General features: G+C 37.5%; 3 protein-coding genes and 1 long non-coding RNA gene across 6 annotated transcripts; 1 reads left to right on the top strand and 3 right to left on the bottom strand.

Annotated features, from left to right (window-relative positions):
• Positions 1-4,092: 4,092 nt before the first annotated feature.
• Positions 4,093-5,022, bottom strand: LOC105768126 (uncharacterized). The gene has a single exon (XM_012587880.2). The coding sequence runs from the start codon at positions 5,020-5,022 to the stop codon at positions 4,093-4,095; it is 930 nt and encodes a 309-aa protein (XP_012443334.1).
• A 1,490-nt stretch (positions 5,023-6,512) lies between these two features.
• LOC105768123 (uncharacterized) lies at positions 6,513-9,777 on the bottom strand. Its single transcript, XM_012587877.2, has 4 exons — positions 9,215-9,777; positions 8,235-8,650; positions 7,124-7,379; positions 6,513-7,031 (listed from the first exon to the last, which is right to left on the bottom strand). The coding sequence occupies exons 1-4, from the start codon at positions 9,615-9,617 to the stop codon at positions 6,913-6,915; spliced, it is 1,194 nt and encodes a 397-aa protein (XP_012443331.1). The 5' UTR covers positions 9,618-9,777; the 3' UTR covers positions 6,513-6,912.
• LOC128040533 (uncharacterized) lies at positions 7,255-8,743 on the top strand. Of its 2 annotated transcripts, XR_008195113.1 has the most exons (3): positions 7,255-7,397; positions 7,601-7,909; positions 8,253-8,743. It is a non-coding gene; the product is annotated as an uncharacterized LOC128040533 (long non-coding RNA). The 2 variants fall into 2 exon arrangements; XR_008195112.1 differs by lacking the exon at positions 7,255-7,397 and having other exon boundaries at positions 7,404-7,909.
• Positions 9,778-10,809: 1,032 nt separating the features above from the next.
• Positions 10,810-16,136, bottom strand: LOC105768118 (probable phosphoribosylformylglycinamidine synthase, chloroplastic/mitochondrial). 2 transcript variants are annotated; one of them, XM_012587870.2, is made up of 4 exons: positions 16,029-16,136; positions 15,782-15,833; positions 11,352-15,552; positions 10,810-11,137 (listed from the first exon to the last, which is right to left on the bottom strand). In XM_012587870.2, the coding sequence occupies exons 2-3, from the start codon at positions 15,821-15,823 to the stop codon at positions 11,356-11,358; spliced, it is 4,239 nt and encodes a 1,412-aa protein (XP_012443324.1). In that variant the 5' UTR covers positions 15,824-15,833; positions 16,029-16,136; the 3' UTR covers positions 10,810-11,137; positions 11,352-11,355. The 2 variants fall into 2 exon arrangements, with proteins under 2 accessions (XP_012443324.1, XP_012443325.1); XM_012587871.2 differs by having other exon boundaries at positions 15,973-16,115.
• Between the last annotated feature and the right edge of the window lie 710 nt (positions 16,137-16,846).

Below are 16,846 nucleotides of genomic sequence, written 5' to 3'. Positions count from 1 at the left end.
AGTAGCGCCAGTAGGCCAATATGAAACAAATGGATTCTGACCAGTTTGTGGAGGAAGTTCCGTATTCAAATGTGTATTTGGACTAGGTGTCATGGTGGACCCAACTAATCCTATGTGCATCAAGGCAGTTGTATGATAAGGACCAGGAGTAGCCCAAGATGAAGCATAACCACCCAAAAGAGATGGAAGGGCACACATGCTGTACATAGCTTGAACCGGCAATGAAGTGAGCATTGATACAACAGATGGTGGTGATGGAAATGGTCGAGAAGCATTTCCTTTAAAGGATGAATCAAACCTATGGTAACAACGGTCAACAGTGTGGCCAATTTTACCACAAAGTTGACATTGAAGACGAGATGACGATCGACCCTTCCCTCTACCTCGAGAACCTCCACCAAACGGCGGCCTGTAACTTGGAAAAGCAGATGGCGAAGAGGCAATAAAAGCAGTATTAGACTCAACAATATTAGCTAATGGAGGAAATTCAGTTACCATAGATTGTTGACGGGATTCGGCATCAAGTAGCATTGTAAAAACAACATGAAATGTGGCCGGTGTGGGAGTGGCAGAAATAATAGTGATAATAGAGTCAAATTCAGAGGGAAGTCCATTGAGAATGGTTGTGACTTGTTCAGGTTCACTTATAGCCTCCCCACAACTTGCAAGTTGCTGGCAAATAATTTTGATTTTCATAAGGTAGTCATTCATTGCTAGATCCCCTTTTTTTTAGAGTGTAATAGTCGACGGTAATGCATGAGCTATGATGTAGTTTTGCTTCCAAAGACAGTTGTGAGAGCACTCCAGATTTGAGAGGTGGAATCAAGACCAATTAGAGGAGGAAGAACAGTAGGGCCAACAGAAGAAAGCAGCCAAGAGGCAAGAGCGCTGTCCTGCTGCTCATACACTTCAAAGGCAGGGTTGATTTTGACACTCCCAGATGAATCCATAACAACCCGAGGCGGTGGCTCAATTGAACCATCACGATACCGATGGAGTTTGAAAGTTTTGATAGCAAGAAGAATCTGCTGTTTCCAAAGAAGAAAATTTGTATCATCCAAAATGAGAGTAAGTTTCTTAAAGGAGAACATCTTACTACCGGAAGAAGAATCAGTAGAGGTTGAGAAAGAACCGTCATCCACCACCAACGATGGTGGGTCAGACTGAGGAGAGGAAGGCATTGAAAACCTGCTTGGATACCAAGTTAGAAAATTAGAATGACATAATAAGAATAAAGATGATGACTGATAATATGATTTTTTTGTGTATTTTTTATCTCACAAACATTACAAACAGTAATGGATTTATACATGAAGATAGTAGAAAGAAACCATGATACGTGTCAACAAATCATTGATAAAGGTTGTTAAGAAATGTGCTGATGATAGCTCATTGAGTTGGTTGAGATAAAATCACACGTGTTGATCTTTTGATGATGCAGTAATTTCATGGTATTGAGAAATTCTGTTGCAGTATAATATTTGACAGGGGCTACAGTGGGTTCACGTGCAGAGTCGTGGCACCTTGTGATTGAACCTTTGGTAAAGGTAAACTTTGATGCTACGTAGAAGGGGCACACTACCACGGCTAGGTGTTGGGTGCCTGCACACAACTTCACCGTCATGTTTCCTTCGCTTTCACTGTAGAGGCATTGGCTTTTACTTGGGTTGTGGAGTTTGCTCATGACCTCAGTTTGCAGAGAGTTATTTTTGAGGGGATTCGTTGACATTTAGTCGAAAGCTCTACTCCAAAACAAAAGACAGGTTAGAAATTTCAGCTCTTATGAAGGAAGGTCAGCATTGTTTGCTTACCGGTTTCATCGATCTCTCCATCAAACATTGTTACAAGGAACAAAATACCATTGCTCACCTACTTGTGTCTCTAGGTTTTCGATTGGCTTATGGCCAGTTCTCGGTGGAGTAGGTTCCGTCGGAGATTGAATCTGTAGTAGCTACAAATAAGTGGTGGGTCGACCCTCCGGATTAGCTCTTTGCCATTGTGTGGTTCTTCGAAGCAATATCCCTGTAATCCTTTGACCTGCTTCGTCCTTTGCCTCTCCACTGTCTTACACATCTTGGTCTACCTTTTGGCATTGGAGAGTTTTGGCTTTCGTGTGTTTTCTTGTTTGCTGCATTTTAGGGGTTTTTTCCCTTCTTTTTTTTTCCTTCTAGATGCTTTTGATAGGTTTGTTGAGTTTATTATTTTTTTGTTTGTGTTGGGATAGTGGCAGCGTGTCCTGCTGCTTGCTTGCTTTGTTTCCCATTTTGCCCTTCAATAAATGGAATCCACTTTTTCAAAAAATATATGACTTCAAAATATAGATTAAGGATTTTCATATTTTTTTGGTTTTTTTTACAAAATATCCTATTTATAAAATAAAAAAAGATGTAAGTCATATGACATTTAAATTTTTTTTCCTTTTAATTAAAATTTTGAAATTAATTTATGCAAAAAAAAAAACTACTCATAATTTTAAAGAGGGTGATTCACTTACACCCTTTCATATATTTTTGTACAATTAATATTTTCACAATTCAACCATTGAATTTATCGATGCAGTTATACTTGACATGCATGTAATTTTTTCGAATTAATTTGGTATCTCTACCATATTGATCTAAAATATAGTAAATACTAATATTTATAGAATGGTTGAGAGTTTTCTAATGAAACAAATAGTTAGAAAATTTTAATTTATGTCAAATTTAATATACATGATCTATATAAACAGAATATAAAAATAAAGTTGAATCATTAGAATATTAATCGTAAAAAATTACGTTAATTTTACTCTAATATATATATTTTTTAGTAATTGTCTCAATTTCTAATTGAAATAAAATAAAAAAATTCTCCTACCCACTTGTGAATTTGACCATCACCAATAATAAACATGATAATGGTCCTTTTTGACTAAGCCTTCGAATCAAACTAACAGGATCGCGAATACAAAATTTCCTTAACTAATCCTTGACAGGGGGATTCAAACTTTTTTCCCTTTCCAGTAATAAATCACACAAGATTTTTTAAAACCACAATTAACTTTTTGTTTCTAACCACAATATTCAATAGCAGGCAGGGCCATCGCTTCCTACCAAATATACATAAAAGCTGGTCAGAGTATCCAAAGGGGTATAAAACTCATCAAACAACCATAATTTATGATAAAAAATCATGACACCTATTCTAAAAATTATATTGTATTTTGTCTTCTTCATTTAAAATATGAAAAATTAGTTTCTATATATATTTTTGACATAAGCGCACTTGAACCTACGTCCTCTAGTACTAACAATAACATCCATATCAATCAAACTAAGACTCAATTTCTATTTTCAAATTCCAACAATTTAAATATTTTTTTATAAATGGCATGTAACATCTTTTAATTAATTTAAAATTTGAAATATATATTTTGATTGAGCTTCATATTACACTGCTTATATAAGTTGAATTACGTCTCCAATTTTAAGAATCAGGGCCTGTTTAGTATTGCTTCTAATAAGCACTTCTAGGATAAAAATATTTTTAGAACAAAAATATTCTTAAACAATCTATTTTTTTATAGGCTGAAATTTTTAGCTTCTCCTCAAAAAATGTTTTTCTCTCGAAAGCACTCTTAACCTAAAACTTAGGTGGATTTGAATGGACGGTGGGCTGTGCGTTTAGCTTATTTTTTTTATCTTACAGTATCATATAGTATCTAATCTCACAGCTATTGTAAACCACAGGTAAGCGCACCGCCTATCTAACCTAACAACGATGAGGGATAATTGTATGTATCAAAATATCAAAAGTAATTTGCCAACACCATTGATCTCTGTAAATGCATAGAAAAGAAATTTTATCATTTGATTTCAAATTCCAGTATACTATTGACGAAGCCTTTCTTCTTTGAAATGTCCCCCCCAAAAAACCACCTTTTTTATGTATTACCTAAGAGCTGTAGAGATTCTCTCTGACGGCTCTAGATGATGTCTTAATACAACATTCATGTATAGGGGGAAAAAATTTAAATTACAGCTTCCTAGAAAAGAAAATAAAAGCAAAAATATTCAGAAAATTAATTGAAGAAAAATAAAGTTAGATGAATCACGTGAAACCCAATTTTCTTTTCTTCCAGAAATTCATCTCAGGATTGAGTCTTTCGGCTGTTCTCGCCGGTTCTGATTTACATCTTGTGAGGATTAGAGGCCGTACATCCCCAACTTGCTCTGTTTTCAACACCACTTTTTCCTCTTCAATACCCTTGCAAAATCCCAGATTTTCTGAATCCATTTGGGTTCCCTGCTCCGAGTTTCTGCAAAGGGACACTTTTGTCAAACTGGGATTCTCTTCTTCTTCTTTGAATCCTCTGCTTTCTAGCTTTGTTTCCTCTGTTTCTTCTTCGTTTTTGTCTTGGTTAGCAAATGGCGATCCCCAAAACCTACAAGCTAAAGAAGAAGATCTGTACGGAGCAGATCGACAACGTGTTAAAAGCAATGCATTTTTGGGTGGCGATGAACAGGAAGAAGATGCGAAATTCTTAGCTTCCTTCTCATTTTCTTCACTCTTTTCTTCTTCTTCTTCTGGTACGGAATCTCCAGTTTTGATCCCAAATTTCGATGAATCTTCCCCATTCTGTGGTTTTCTACAATACCCCATATGGAAAAACGCCCCCAATTTCTTCCAAGAGCATCGAAAACCAGGCTTGGCCTTGACTTTCCCAGGGAGTTGATGACAAAACAGAGCGTTTCTGATCCATTTACAGCGGCTACGGCGGCGAGTCGGGAGTCCGGGTCGACTGGATTTGGAAGCGGTTTGTTTGGAGCGCCTGACACGAACCTGACCCATGCAAGTAACTTTAGGCGAAGAAGGCTCTTGGGTTTCAATGGCGGTATTCTTTTTCCTAACGAACATTGGGCTTGTACGTGACCTTCCCCTGCTTCTACTCCCAACATTGCTTCTCAAAAACCGCATCAATGGTGGCGGATACTTCTCAGCACGACCCGGACTCGACATGGGTTTCGACGATAGCTTCATTTTCCCTCCCAAGCAAAAACACTTCTTTTTTCTTTTTCTACTCTTTTTATCACGAGTATTTGTAGATTTGGCTTTCGCTTTGCTTTCGTAACAAGCTTTTTTTTTCTTTTTGAGTTAGGGGATTGAAAAGATTTGTACTTTGGCTGTTTGTCTTCCTCTAAAAGCATGTGGTTTTGCGTGTAAGAGGTCTGGGGATGGCTGGCTGTCCGTCTTTGGGTCTGCTAACAAACTGAAGAAGATATAGTGGTCTGGTCTGTGGTCACCTTACTTGTTTGTTTTTCTCTCTGCTTTTGCTTCTTTTTTTTCTTATTAAAAATTTATATTGCACGGATGGGTGAATCCATTGTAATATAATACATAGGTATATATTTTCTTTTGGGGTTGTAGTCTTGTAGGGTTCTGTTTGGCTTAGCCTGGTCTTGCCATCGAGGTCATTCATTATTTTACTGAAGAAAAACAACCTGTAAAAAACAAATGAAAGTAAAGTAGGGAAAACGACAGATTCATCTGCAAGTGTAGTTAATATAGTGCAGTGATGACCGTTGGATCTTGATTCAGTGTAGTAATATTAACATCTAAGTTATTGTTTGGAAGAAGAGGGGTTTTAACAGGATAAGGTGAGGCTGTTGTCCATTCAGTTCAGTCACACCAAAGCATTCATGATTGGATGGTGATTGATGCAAAGCGGAAATAAAAAATAAAAATGCTAATTTAAACATAAAGGAATTTTGTTTGATTATACTCATTTATCTTTGCCCTCCATGAACAAGTGTAGAATCAGTAGCTAACAAGGATAAAAACTGTAGATCTGTAATTTATACAGTAAACTACGGTACAGAATATAAATAATGGTTGAATCTGTTTGCTTTAGATTAGATCCATAGGTCTAACATGACAGGACAGCCTATACTTAAAAGTCAACCATCTACATATGAAGACATCAGATTTCTAACACTGATGTTTTGAATATCAGACATTCTGTTTTGAAAGCTTGTTTTAGGTTTGCATGCTTTAAGCCTGACAGTCACCGCATTAGGTTTTTCATCCTCGTAAACTTGACCTTTTTTATTCCTTTTAATCTTCAAAATATCATTGAAGAAATGTAATGGATTAGAAAAGCTGTTCACTCATTGTGATTAAAAGTCAGGTTAAAGTGAACTGATCATTACCCTTTATAGATATCTCAAAGCTCTTGGAAATCATGGGAGGTTTTTAAGTTTGGTTTTGTGTACCCTCCAATGGCGCCTGATAATGTGAAATGGGCTCTATCATTAATAAAAGTCAAAAAAAGTAGAAGTTTTTCAGGTAAAGAACAAGTTATGGGGTCCTCTTCCATGGCTCCACCAATATTTTATCTGGCTCTGAACAAGCAACCACCACCGCACTATAAATCTCTCTTACAATTGCTTGCTTCCAAGATTACCCTTTTAGTGCATTCAAATCAACCTTTGAGAGTTTGCGGGAGGGACTGTAATTTACCAACAGGCGAATGGACATAATTGTAATTTTCTCTTCCAACAAGATAACAAAAAAGTCAACTATGATATACAGGCTTTCCCTTAGGCACTCAAGAAAGAGCTTGACTAACAACTAGGCAAGCTATATCTAAGTCAATTAGGAACTACTTAGTGGAAAGAGTTCAGCTCCAAACACTAGGCATAACATATATATAAAGATATCCTAATAAAGAAATCAGACACTAAGGGGGAATACAATAAAAAGACTACAATTTATGGGTTTCTGATGCTATAGTAATATAATATTGAAGGGTGCACAGGGAATTAGGCAAGCTAGATTTTGATTTTAAGAATGGTGTGACCCACACTGTTGGTATTATTGTTCTGATGGTCTCTGACGATTGCTTATGAATTACCTTGATATCAGTTGGACTTAAAACTCCATATGTCTTTTCATACCAACCAATGATTTCCTTGTTTCAGATCCACTTTTAATAGAGCTATCTTGATCCTTCATACATTCTTGGTCCCCTTGGGCCTCGGTATCGTCATCTGAGAATCATTGCATTGGTATTAAAGATACGACACCACAGAATTTAACATAATCTGTAGCCTAGAATTCATGAATCTGATCTATGTCTTACCTGAGCCAGTAGACAGAGAGAAATTAGTCAGGCGTTTAACGCAATCCTTTAGTGCTTGGAGTTCAGCTTCTTTCTCACGGAGCTTGGATTGAGCCGAATTCAATTCAGATTCTAGCTCCTCGATTTGGTTTTCTTGCTGCTCGATTAACACATGGCACAGTTTCTGATCTAGTTCAGACGGCAATACTCCCTTGCTCTGGTATGAATCAAACCTCTCTCCCACTGGCTCATGCAAACTTTTGGCTGAAACCTCAGTCTGCAAAAGTATTTTCGGGTGAGTAGCAATATTGTTGTAATTCTAAGCAGATGCAACAGAGTTTATAAAAAGTCAAAGCAGAAAAAATATATATATTTATGTATATATACTCATTGCAGAGGTATTTATATGTTTCCCATCTTTCTTATGCAATTTTTCTCATTCATCAGCTACTATGTTTCTTTACTCTAACCACACAAATTGCATATTCCGTCTTTAAGGTCTGGCCAATGTCCACAGTTATCAAATTTCCCCATGTAAAGTGATGCTATCACTGCTCATCTTCATTCCATATGTTTCAGTTCCTCTTGGTATGGCTTAATACTAGCATGCAGAAGTTCCTATTCATATTCGACAAAATATCCAAAGTGCTCTACATTATGAAGGTTGCTGCATGCACCGTTAGTCCTGTAGCACAATTTACTTTTGAAAATGTTACGTCAGTGATTGGTCCCATGAACTATCAGCTAGTATTAGCATCAAGCGGTCAAGCTATGAGCTAAGATCCACAAAGATATTCCTTTCAACAAGTAAACCTACTAGCTACTCTCTCATGCACTTTACTCCTCGATCACTCACACATACAGTAAAACAGTTAGTGGTTAAATTTGGTCAGCTATGGAATTTCATTGATAAGAATAATCTGTTAAAGTGGTCTGAAATTGCATTTAAAAGAGAATTGTTGGATCTAGAGAAAAAACTATCCCTTTAAGAGTTTATTCAAAATCTAATTTTAGATAACTCTTGTCCTAAATATTTAGTAAAGGTAGAGATATGGATAAACCAGTAAAAAGGAAGCACCTTTAACCAGTAAGTAATTGAAATAAAGGATGTAAAGGTAGTTGAAAAGTTAACCTCACTCAATTTTTGCAGTTCTAACTCGAGCTCTGCCTCTAGTTGATCCATTTCCACAACCTCCAGCTCTGGTTCAGGCTCTTCAGTAAGAACACTACTGGCATATTCACCATCATCAAATACTGGGAGGCTGCAGACTTTGGTCTCATTATGGTCTCTGTTCCCAGTACCTGACTTCCTGAGCAGTAACTGCGAATTCTTGCCACTAAACTTCTTTGAGCTTGCGGCAACTTCACTTGCAGAACTGGAAGCATGTAGATTGCAAGATGATTTTCTTTTGCATAGTGTAGTTTTTAACTCCTGAACCACTTTTGCAGTCTCATCCAAGGCTGAGTTCAATTTATCGATCTCAGCCCTCCCAGCTGACATCATGTACATGATACCAAAGCCAAGTCCCCAGCGAAATACAGAGCTATCTGAGGAGTAAAAAATACCAAGTAAATTTGAGTATTAGAAAAAAAAAGTAAGTGTATCTTGACAGCACATGGAACTATAAACAATCTTTATTACCCCTGTTCATCACTTTCTATTGTATCGATTATCAAGTCAGGAATTTCTTTACCAAAAGAACAATCTTTCAATAAAATATTCACAAAGCCCACCCCACCAGCACCCCACTTTTCTCCAACCTTGAGAATTAAGTGATGGACTGAGAAGCGGTTGGTTCCATAACCATGTTTGCAAGTTATGTATACCGCAAGAGGTCTAGACATTGACTTGGCAACATATAAACATCTTTCACTCTTCCATGTCTGACATTCACAACAACTTAATAAGATCACAGTGCAAACTGGAGTTCTGTTTTCTATCACTTAGATATTAGATGACAAAAATCTGAGAACTTAAAGACATATAATTCAATGAATTCCATCAAAATTCAAAGCATACCCATATCTACAACTACATTTAAATTCTAACATTTGCAGGCCTGACTGAACATCAAATACAGCTTGAGAGTTGATAAATGAATAGAATCATACCTTTAGAAGGGAATGCCCCACACTTATAAGCCTCATTTTTAGCAGTTCTCCTCTTCTTCAAGCAAACAGAAAACTTCTTTGTGTTCACCTCTACACCACTACCACCATTTGATCTTTTCTCAGCCTTCTTCAAGACAACTTTTTTCCTTGCCTTAACCCCAGTTTTAGTTTTTACAGCAGACTCAGAACTGGAAAATCTAAAGATCTCACCTTGCTTCGGTTTTTCATCCCAATTACTCTCACACCCAGATTCCAAATACCGATTTTGGAGACGAGGATCTTGTTTTTCTGTATCAAAATTGGTGTTTGAGGAATCTTGAGAAATTGATTTAGGGTTAAAGAGGTGTTTAGCAAGGAGTCCGGTGGATCCTGCAACAGCTGCGCCCAAGAGAAGTTGCCACATTTGAGATCAAAGAGCGAATAAAGGCATAATTTTTGAGAGATCAATGCCTTGAAGAGAGTAGAGAGAGAGAGAGGCAGAGGGGTAGGTGGCAGTGGCAGTAGCAATTTACTAACTTTCTTAATTTTCGGACACCTGTTTCCCGCTCTGCGCCATTTTTACCAATTTTCGACCATCTACCTACGGTTCTTCCGGTTGTTTTTGTTTTCAAAATTTTGGAAATGTAAAACATATTTTGGTAAATAATGAAAGTAAATATTTAATTAATTATTACATATATTTAATGATTTTCAAATTTAATATCAGCTAAATGACACCGTAGTTAAAAGTAATATAAAAATATTAATAATTAAAAAATATAGCATGTTAAATAAAAAATAAATATCAAAATTATGCTTTAACTTTGATTTAATGAGCAATTTCATATATGAACTTTAATTTTGTGCAATTATACACGTGAAACTTTAATTGTGATTCAAATGTATATTTGAAGCTTTAATTTTGATTTAATCATACGCATTTAAAAAATAAATACATCAATTTATTTTTATATTGGATTAATATAATTATTTATGTATGCAATATATAAACCTAAAGTGATATTATATCAATACTTGTGTTAATAATTTATAAGAATTAGATCAAATTAAAATTTTTGTATAAATTTACACAAAATCAAACTTTATGTATACAATTGCACATTAAATCATAATTCATATATAATTTTGAGATTTATCCCATAAAAAATTACACTAAGTCTAAGAGTTACACAAATTTAAAAATTACTATTTATGTTGTCAATTCTTAATTAATTTCATATTACATAGGATTAATGGTTTTATTTAACAATCTTATTATAGATTCCGATCATATTTACTCTTTTAAGATAATAATTAAAACTATCTATAACCCTTCCTAACATATAAATAAGAGGATAACATGTTACGGCGTACTTGAACCTACACAATCTTATATTGACGATAATGTTCATGCCAATCGAGTTGAATGACTAGGTTAATTCATTAAAAGAAAATATTAGTTTAATAGTTCTAAAATTCTCATAACAACAATTCCTAAAAATATTCGTGACAACTTCAATGAACTAATTTTTAGGTATGATAGGAAAGTATAAAATAAACCCAAGATAACAGGTGTAAACACACGATTGAGGCATACATGGATTATATTCACTATGGAGCTCTCAAAGATACTGTGATTTATTAGTAGATGAAAATACCAAAATTTTTTATTAGTATTCCAATTTAAAAGGAAAAATTATGAGCTGAAGACACCGAACAAGATTGTGAAAAGAAAGCAAAAAAAGTAAACTCTCCTGTCAGTTGCATGATGAAGAAATAGTATTAAGACAGTTCCTGAGGTTTGCACAAAGCAAAGACTCTTTATGTCTAAATTAAAGACTAAGACTGCTTTCCAGGCATTTCAATATAACAGTTTAACTCAGATGAAGTATCCATCATCAATCACACTTCAACTCCTCTCATTTGTCCTTTGAATCTCATAACCTGTGATTAAAAAAATTTAAAAAAAGTGAGCTCAATGCAAATGTCATTTCCAAATAAACTAGCGGTTGCGGTTAAATATTGTCATATTTTGCTATTAGTTCTTTAAATTATGTTGCAGGATTTTTTCAAAGACAAGCACAGACACTGCGCTTTCAATAATTTTCAAATATGAAATGCCAAGATCAAACATCATGAGTTGAGTAGAAAAACTGACCATATCATGAGCACCACTCTCTGGCATTTTGAAACATTCTTAACCATGGACTAGGGCCTTTCTTGTCCACATTCCAGTCCTTTGGATACCAAGGGAACTGCCACATCAGGAAACACCGCTCTGGATGAGGCATCATGGCAAGATGTCGACCATCAGGAGAACAAATTGCAGCCACTCCTAAAGGAGAACCATTCAAGTTGAAGGGGTATGCCTCTGTTGGGTTCCCATCATCATCGCAATATCTTAATGGAGCCAAATCTGAATGTAGTACACGATCCAGAACACCATCATCAGGAAAATATGCTCTTCCCTCACCATGGGCAGCCCATACACCTAATGTACTGCCTTCCATTCCTTTAAACATCATGGCGGGAGAGTCCTTTATAGTCACACTTGTGAACCGGCATTCAAATCGGCCAGACTCATTGTGAACAAACCTGGGCTGTGATGGGTCCCCACCAGCACCAAAAACACCCCCCACTTGGGGCCCTGGGACCCACCCTAACAGAGCCATTAACTGACATCCATTGCAAACGCCAAGACTGAAAGTATCAGGGCGCTTGTAAAATTCCTGAAACTGATTGAGAAGAGGCTGATTGAAGCGTATGGACGCAGCCCAACCTTTTGCAGAATCAAGCACATCGGCATAACTAAAACCTCCAACAAATGCAATTCCACGGAATTCATTCAAAGAAATAACTCCGTTAAGAAGGTCTGACATTGCAACATCCCAAGGCTCAAAACCAGCAGCATAAAATGCTGCTGACATTTCTCTGTCTCCATTGCTCCCTTCCTCACGAATGATGGCTACTTTCGGTTTTAAAGTTGTAGTCAAAAATTTCTCATCCGTAACTGAAGGAGTGAAAGACAAGGGCCAAGAAGGCTCATGCCGAAACTTCAAACCTTCTTTCTCCAGTTCCACACAAGAAGCTAATCTCTGCAACTTTTCGAGCTGGAAACTTGTATCCTCCCACATATCTCTCAGCAGAGAAGTTTTCTCATTTAAATGAGTAATTCCATCAACCTTGAGCTCTATCACAGGTGAGGTGGTTACTCGTCCTATTATCTCAGCAGAAACATCCACACTGCTAAGCTTCTCCATCACACTATCCAAGTTATTCTTGCTTACCTCAAGAATGAGACCAAGCTCTTCAGCAAAAAGTGATTGGAAAACACTATTTCCTAGAGAAGCCAAGTCCAATGCAATGCCACAATTTCCAGCAAATGCCATCTCCAACGCGCAAACTAGTAATCCACCATCACTGATATCATGACCTGCAGAGATCAGACCATCTCCAAGAACGTCCTGCACCCCCTCAAAAACTCTCTTAAGGTAAGAAACATCATCAATATCAGGGCAGTCATTCCCAATCTGATCAAAAACCTGAGCCAAAGCGGATCCACCCAGACGCCGCTTTCCCTTTGCCAAATCAATATGAAGCAAAATACCATCATCTCCTTGCTTCAAATCTGGGGTTACCGTTTTTGTTATGTCAGGACAAGTGACATAGGCACTAATTACAAGATTTCCAGGAGCCTTAACAACCTCCCCACCTGCATGGGCAGCCATTGACAGACTGTCCTTCCCACCATCAATAGCGATACCGAGTTCAATCATTGCTTCTGAAAGAGCAATAGCAGCATCATACATGGCTGCTCCTTCACCCTCAAGCTTGGCAGCATACATCCAATTTCCGCTTGCTTTGACATCAGACAAAGAAGTAACCTTTGCCCAAACAAGATTTGTGAGAGCTTCTCCAACAGCCAGTCTAGCCATTGCTTTTGGATCAAGCAGCCCCTTGATAGGTTGCTCTCCAATGGCACAGGCACCCCCAGTTAAGTCAACATAACTTTGAGCAATGACTGCAACATCAGCTAGAGGTAACTGCAAGGGACCAACCGTTTGCTGCTGTGCTACAAGACCTGTTACACATCTATCAACTTTTGTTGTCAAAAACCGTTTGGAACATACAGATGGAAGTCTTAATACTCTCTTCAATGAGTCCATGACTGTGATTGCAGGAGCAACATCAAGCGGTTCTCGTGCATAAGACACTCGCTTGAATTCAAAGGATTTTTGAGGCATGTCACCAAGCACTTTCTCAAGCTCAAGATCAACAGCTGGAGGAGGGGGAGGGAGTCCACTTGCACGGCTTTTTTCAATAGCTACGCTATCAACTAGAACAACACGTCCCTCACCATTAATAGTCCCAATAACAGCCATCGAAAGTCTTTCCCTTGCACATATTGATTCCAACAGCTTGCGGCTTTCAGGTTTTACCAAAATTGCATCTTGTTCTTGATACTCTGCACCCCATATCTCCAAAACAGACATAGTGTGATCTCCAACAACAATGGCCCTAATATCAATCTCAGCACCCTTTGGGTATATGATTTCCTTGACAACATTGCAATTCCCACCAGCTCCCTGATCATGAATGCTAATAATCGGGTTATCCTCCCCCATCTCAATGCAGGCACGAACTACACGGTACAGTTTTTGTGCCATTTCAGCATCTCCACGCTGTACAGCATTAAAATCAAGTTCTGCATCATTCTGGCCACTAACCATACTAGACGCAGCTCCACCGCCCATTCCAATCCGATATGCAGGGCCACCAATCTTTACAACTAACATTCCAATTTCTGGGTCCCCTTTCGATATATGAGTGTGATCAATCTGTCCAATGCCTCCACTAAACATGATAGGCTTCAGCCATTCACGACGTTCACCACTAGGGAGTCTCGTTCCAAATGTTCTAGTAAAACCCTGGATTAATGGCTCACCAAATTTGTTGCCATAGTCAGATGCACCATTGCTAGCCTCAATGAGAATTTCCAAAGGAGAAGCCAAATTTGATGGATAAGTGAAAGATGAGTCTTCCCATGGGGCATATGATCCCTCTATATTAAGATTCCCAGTTGTGTAACCAGCTGTGGATGCAACAACAAATGATCCTCTTCCAGTGGCATGTGTATCCCTAATACGGCCACCTGCACCTGTCTCTGCACCTGGGTAGGGTGCCACTGCACATGGGAAGTTATGTGTTTCAGCTGTAAACAAGACATCAATTTCACGAGTTGTTTCATTTAGTAGGCAGGCAGTTCCAGGCTTAACTGGTCGTAATCGGTATGCAAGAAACCCCTTTATTGCACTCGAATTATCCTTAAAACCAATGACAGAATTATTTGGATTTGCTTTCAAAGTGCTCTTGACAATTTGCATGAGGGTCCTGTCCATGGGCTGTCCATCAATAACAATCTTCCCTGTGAAAAACCAATGCCTGCTATGCTCACTGTTAGATTGGGCGATATCGAATAACTCTACATTCGTCGGATTCCGCTTTATGTCCTCCACAAACAACCTGGTATAGTACTGCAAGTCTTGTTCATCAAATGCTAAACCCATTTCCTGATTTATTTCCTCCAACGCTTTCCTTCCCCTCTCAATGACAGGCACAAAACGAACCCCCTCCGGAGCCACACTAGTTTCAAATGAAGTGAGCCTCTGCGTATAAACACACTCCGTCATCCGATCATGAACCATTGCAGCAAACTCATTAATTTGATTTTCCTGCAATGCTTCCTTACTATACAACAAGTATCTTCTGGACCTCTCCATTCGAGTCACCTCAGTCAAGCCACATGATTGACAAATTGAAACAGCATTCGAGGACCATGCCGTTGTAAAAGACAACCTTGGCCCAACTTCAACTATCACTGTATTCAACCCTTCTTGCCTCTTCTTCACAAGAAAACTCTCAGTTGCCAAATTTTCAGGCTCGTATGTTTCCCCAAGAATCCATTTAAGCGTTGAGAACTTCTCAGATGAAATTTTTGATGCAAGGCCTATATTAAAACACTGCTCGGTTTTCAACCCGACAATGTGATTGGAAACTTTGGTTTGAACCGATTTGAGAAGCTCGTCGTTTGCACCTTCTTGTATCAAAGGGATACGGTAGAAATGGACGACCTCTTGAGCAGGCTTTTCAATCAATCCAGGTTGCTCATCAACCAAACTAGTAGGGACATTTCCAGAAGCCATTGCTTTAGGCTTTGACCGAGAAGAGCACCTCAAAGAAGCACCTTTTGTATTAGACAGGTATCCCATCCGGCTTGGATTACATAGCTTGCCCCATAATAGATTACTTGGCTTAATCAAAGAATTTCTCTGCAAAAACAGAGTTTGCCTTGTTGTACCCTGAAATAAGGCAAAGTGCACCAAAAAACGAAGAAGAAAGTTAAGAACCTGAATCAGTTTGTATGAAGAAGAAGATCTCAATGCAGTTTTTATTTGTTTAATAAGAAAACTCAAAGGAAAACAACAGTCCTATTTCTTAGCTAAAACAAGGAAAACCCGTACGTGGAAAATTGCTTTAACACACTTTCTCGGAGATCAAACAGAGTGTAGAACATAAAGGAAAACTTACTTGCAGGAACTCTGCCGCAGTTATCTCTCTTACCCCAGCCATTTTCAAGTAGCTGCAAGAACACAAGCCCAGAGGACAAAATAAGTTGTATTCAGAAAATAAAGTTTAGGGTTTAGGCCTTAAACCCTATTCAGATAATAAAGTAAAGAAATGGAACCAAAATCACGGCAGAAAGAGATGAAAGGAAGAACCGTTTGTATAAAAGTGGAATAAGAGGCAGCAAGCAGTGGGAGTGTAGGGAACTAACCAGATTTTTAAGTCTTCGGTTTGGAGTGATGACCAAAAACCCTACTCTCTTTATTCTTTTTTTTTTTTCCTAATATTCGTTTTTACTTTTTTTTGCTCCGAATCCTTTGATCGTGGGGACTAAATAGTCCCCCACGAATCCACTTGTCTAATTTTATACCTATTATCGGGACTCAGTTACAACATTATAAATATATTTTTTTATAATTAATATTGTTTTTTAAGGAATAAATAATATTATTATTGTGACGATCCGATTTTAACTTTTGTCAGAAAGTAGAATTTTGGAATTCGATTTCATAAATCGAGATTGTGAAATTATAAATAGAATGATTTGTGGAATTAATATGAAAATATATGAAATTAATCGAAAAAATAAACCTAAAGAGTTTGGAATAAATTGGTGATTATTAAAAATATTAAAAGATGACCAAAAAAAATCAAATTGAGAATGTTAAAAGTTAAGATGAAAATAATAAGAAAGTGAGAAAATTGATTATTAAACATATATTAAAAGTTAAAAGTTTTACGGTGCAGATCGAGATAAAGTGGTTGGAAACCAATTTCAAAGATCTTCCTCGAAACTCGTCCAATACCGTCAAAGAACAATACGCTCGAGCATTCATTCTGAGATTAATCGGGGCATTCAAATGTCATATGCCAAGTCGAATATCATAGGATACGTCACATTGAAATTTTTGGCCAATCGAAGTATGTGGGACGAGAATGTGTTGTTGATAGTGTACGCGATGGTGGAAATGCACGAATCGGACCGAGTGATGCGACAGTTCGGATGGAGAGAACAAATTCCACCACCAT

Source organism: Gossypium raimondii, chromosome 4 (genome assembly GCF_025698545.1).
Source record: "Gossypium raimondii isolate GPD5lz chromosome 4, ASM2569854v1, whole genome shotgun sequence".
NCBI classification, from domain to species: Eukaryota; Viridiplantae; Streptophyta; class Magnoliopsida; order Malvales; family Malvaceae; genus Gossypium; species Gossypium raimondii.
The sequence above is the reverse complement of the archived record's forward strand: the minus strand, read 5'-3'. Positions and strand labels throughout refer to the sequence as shown.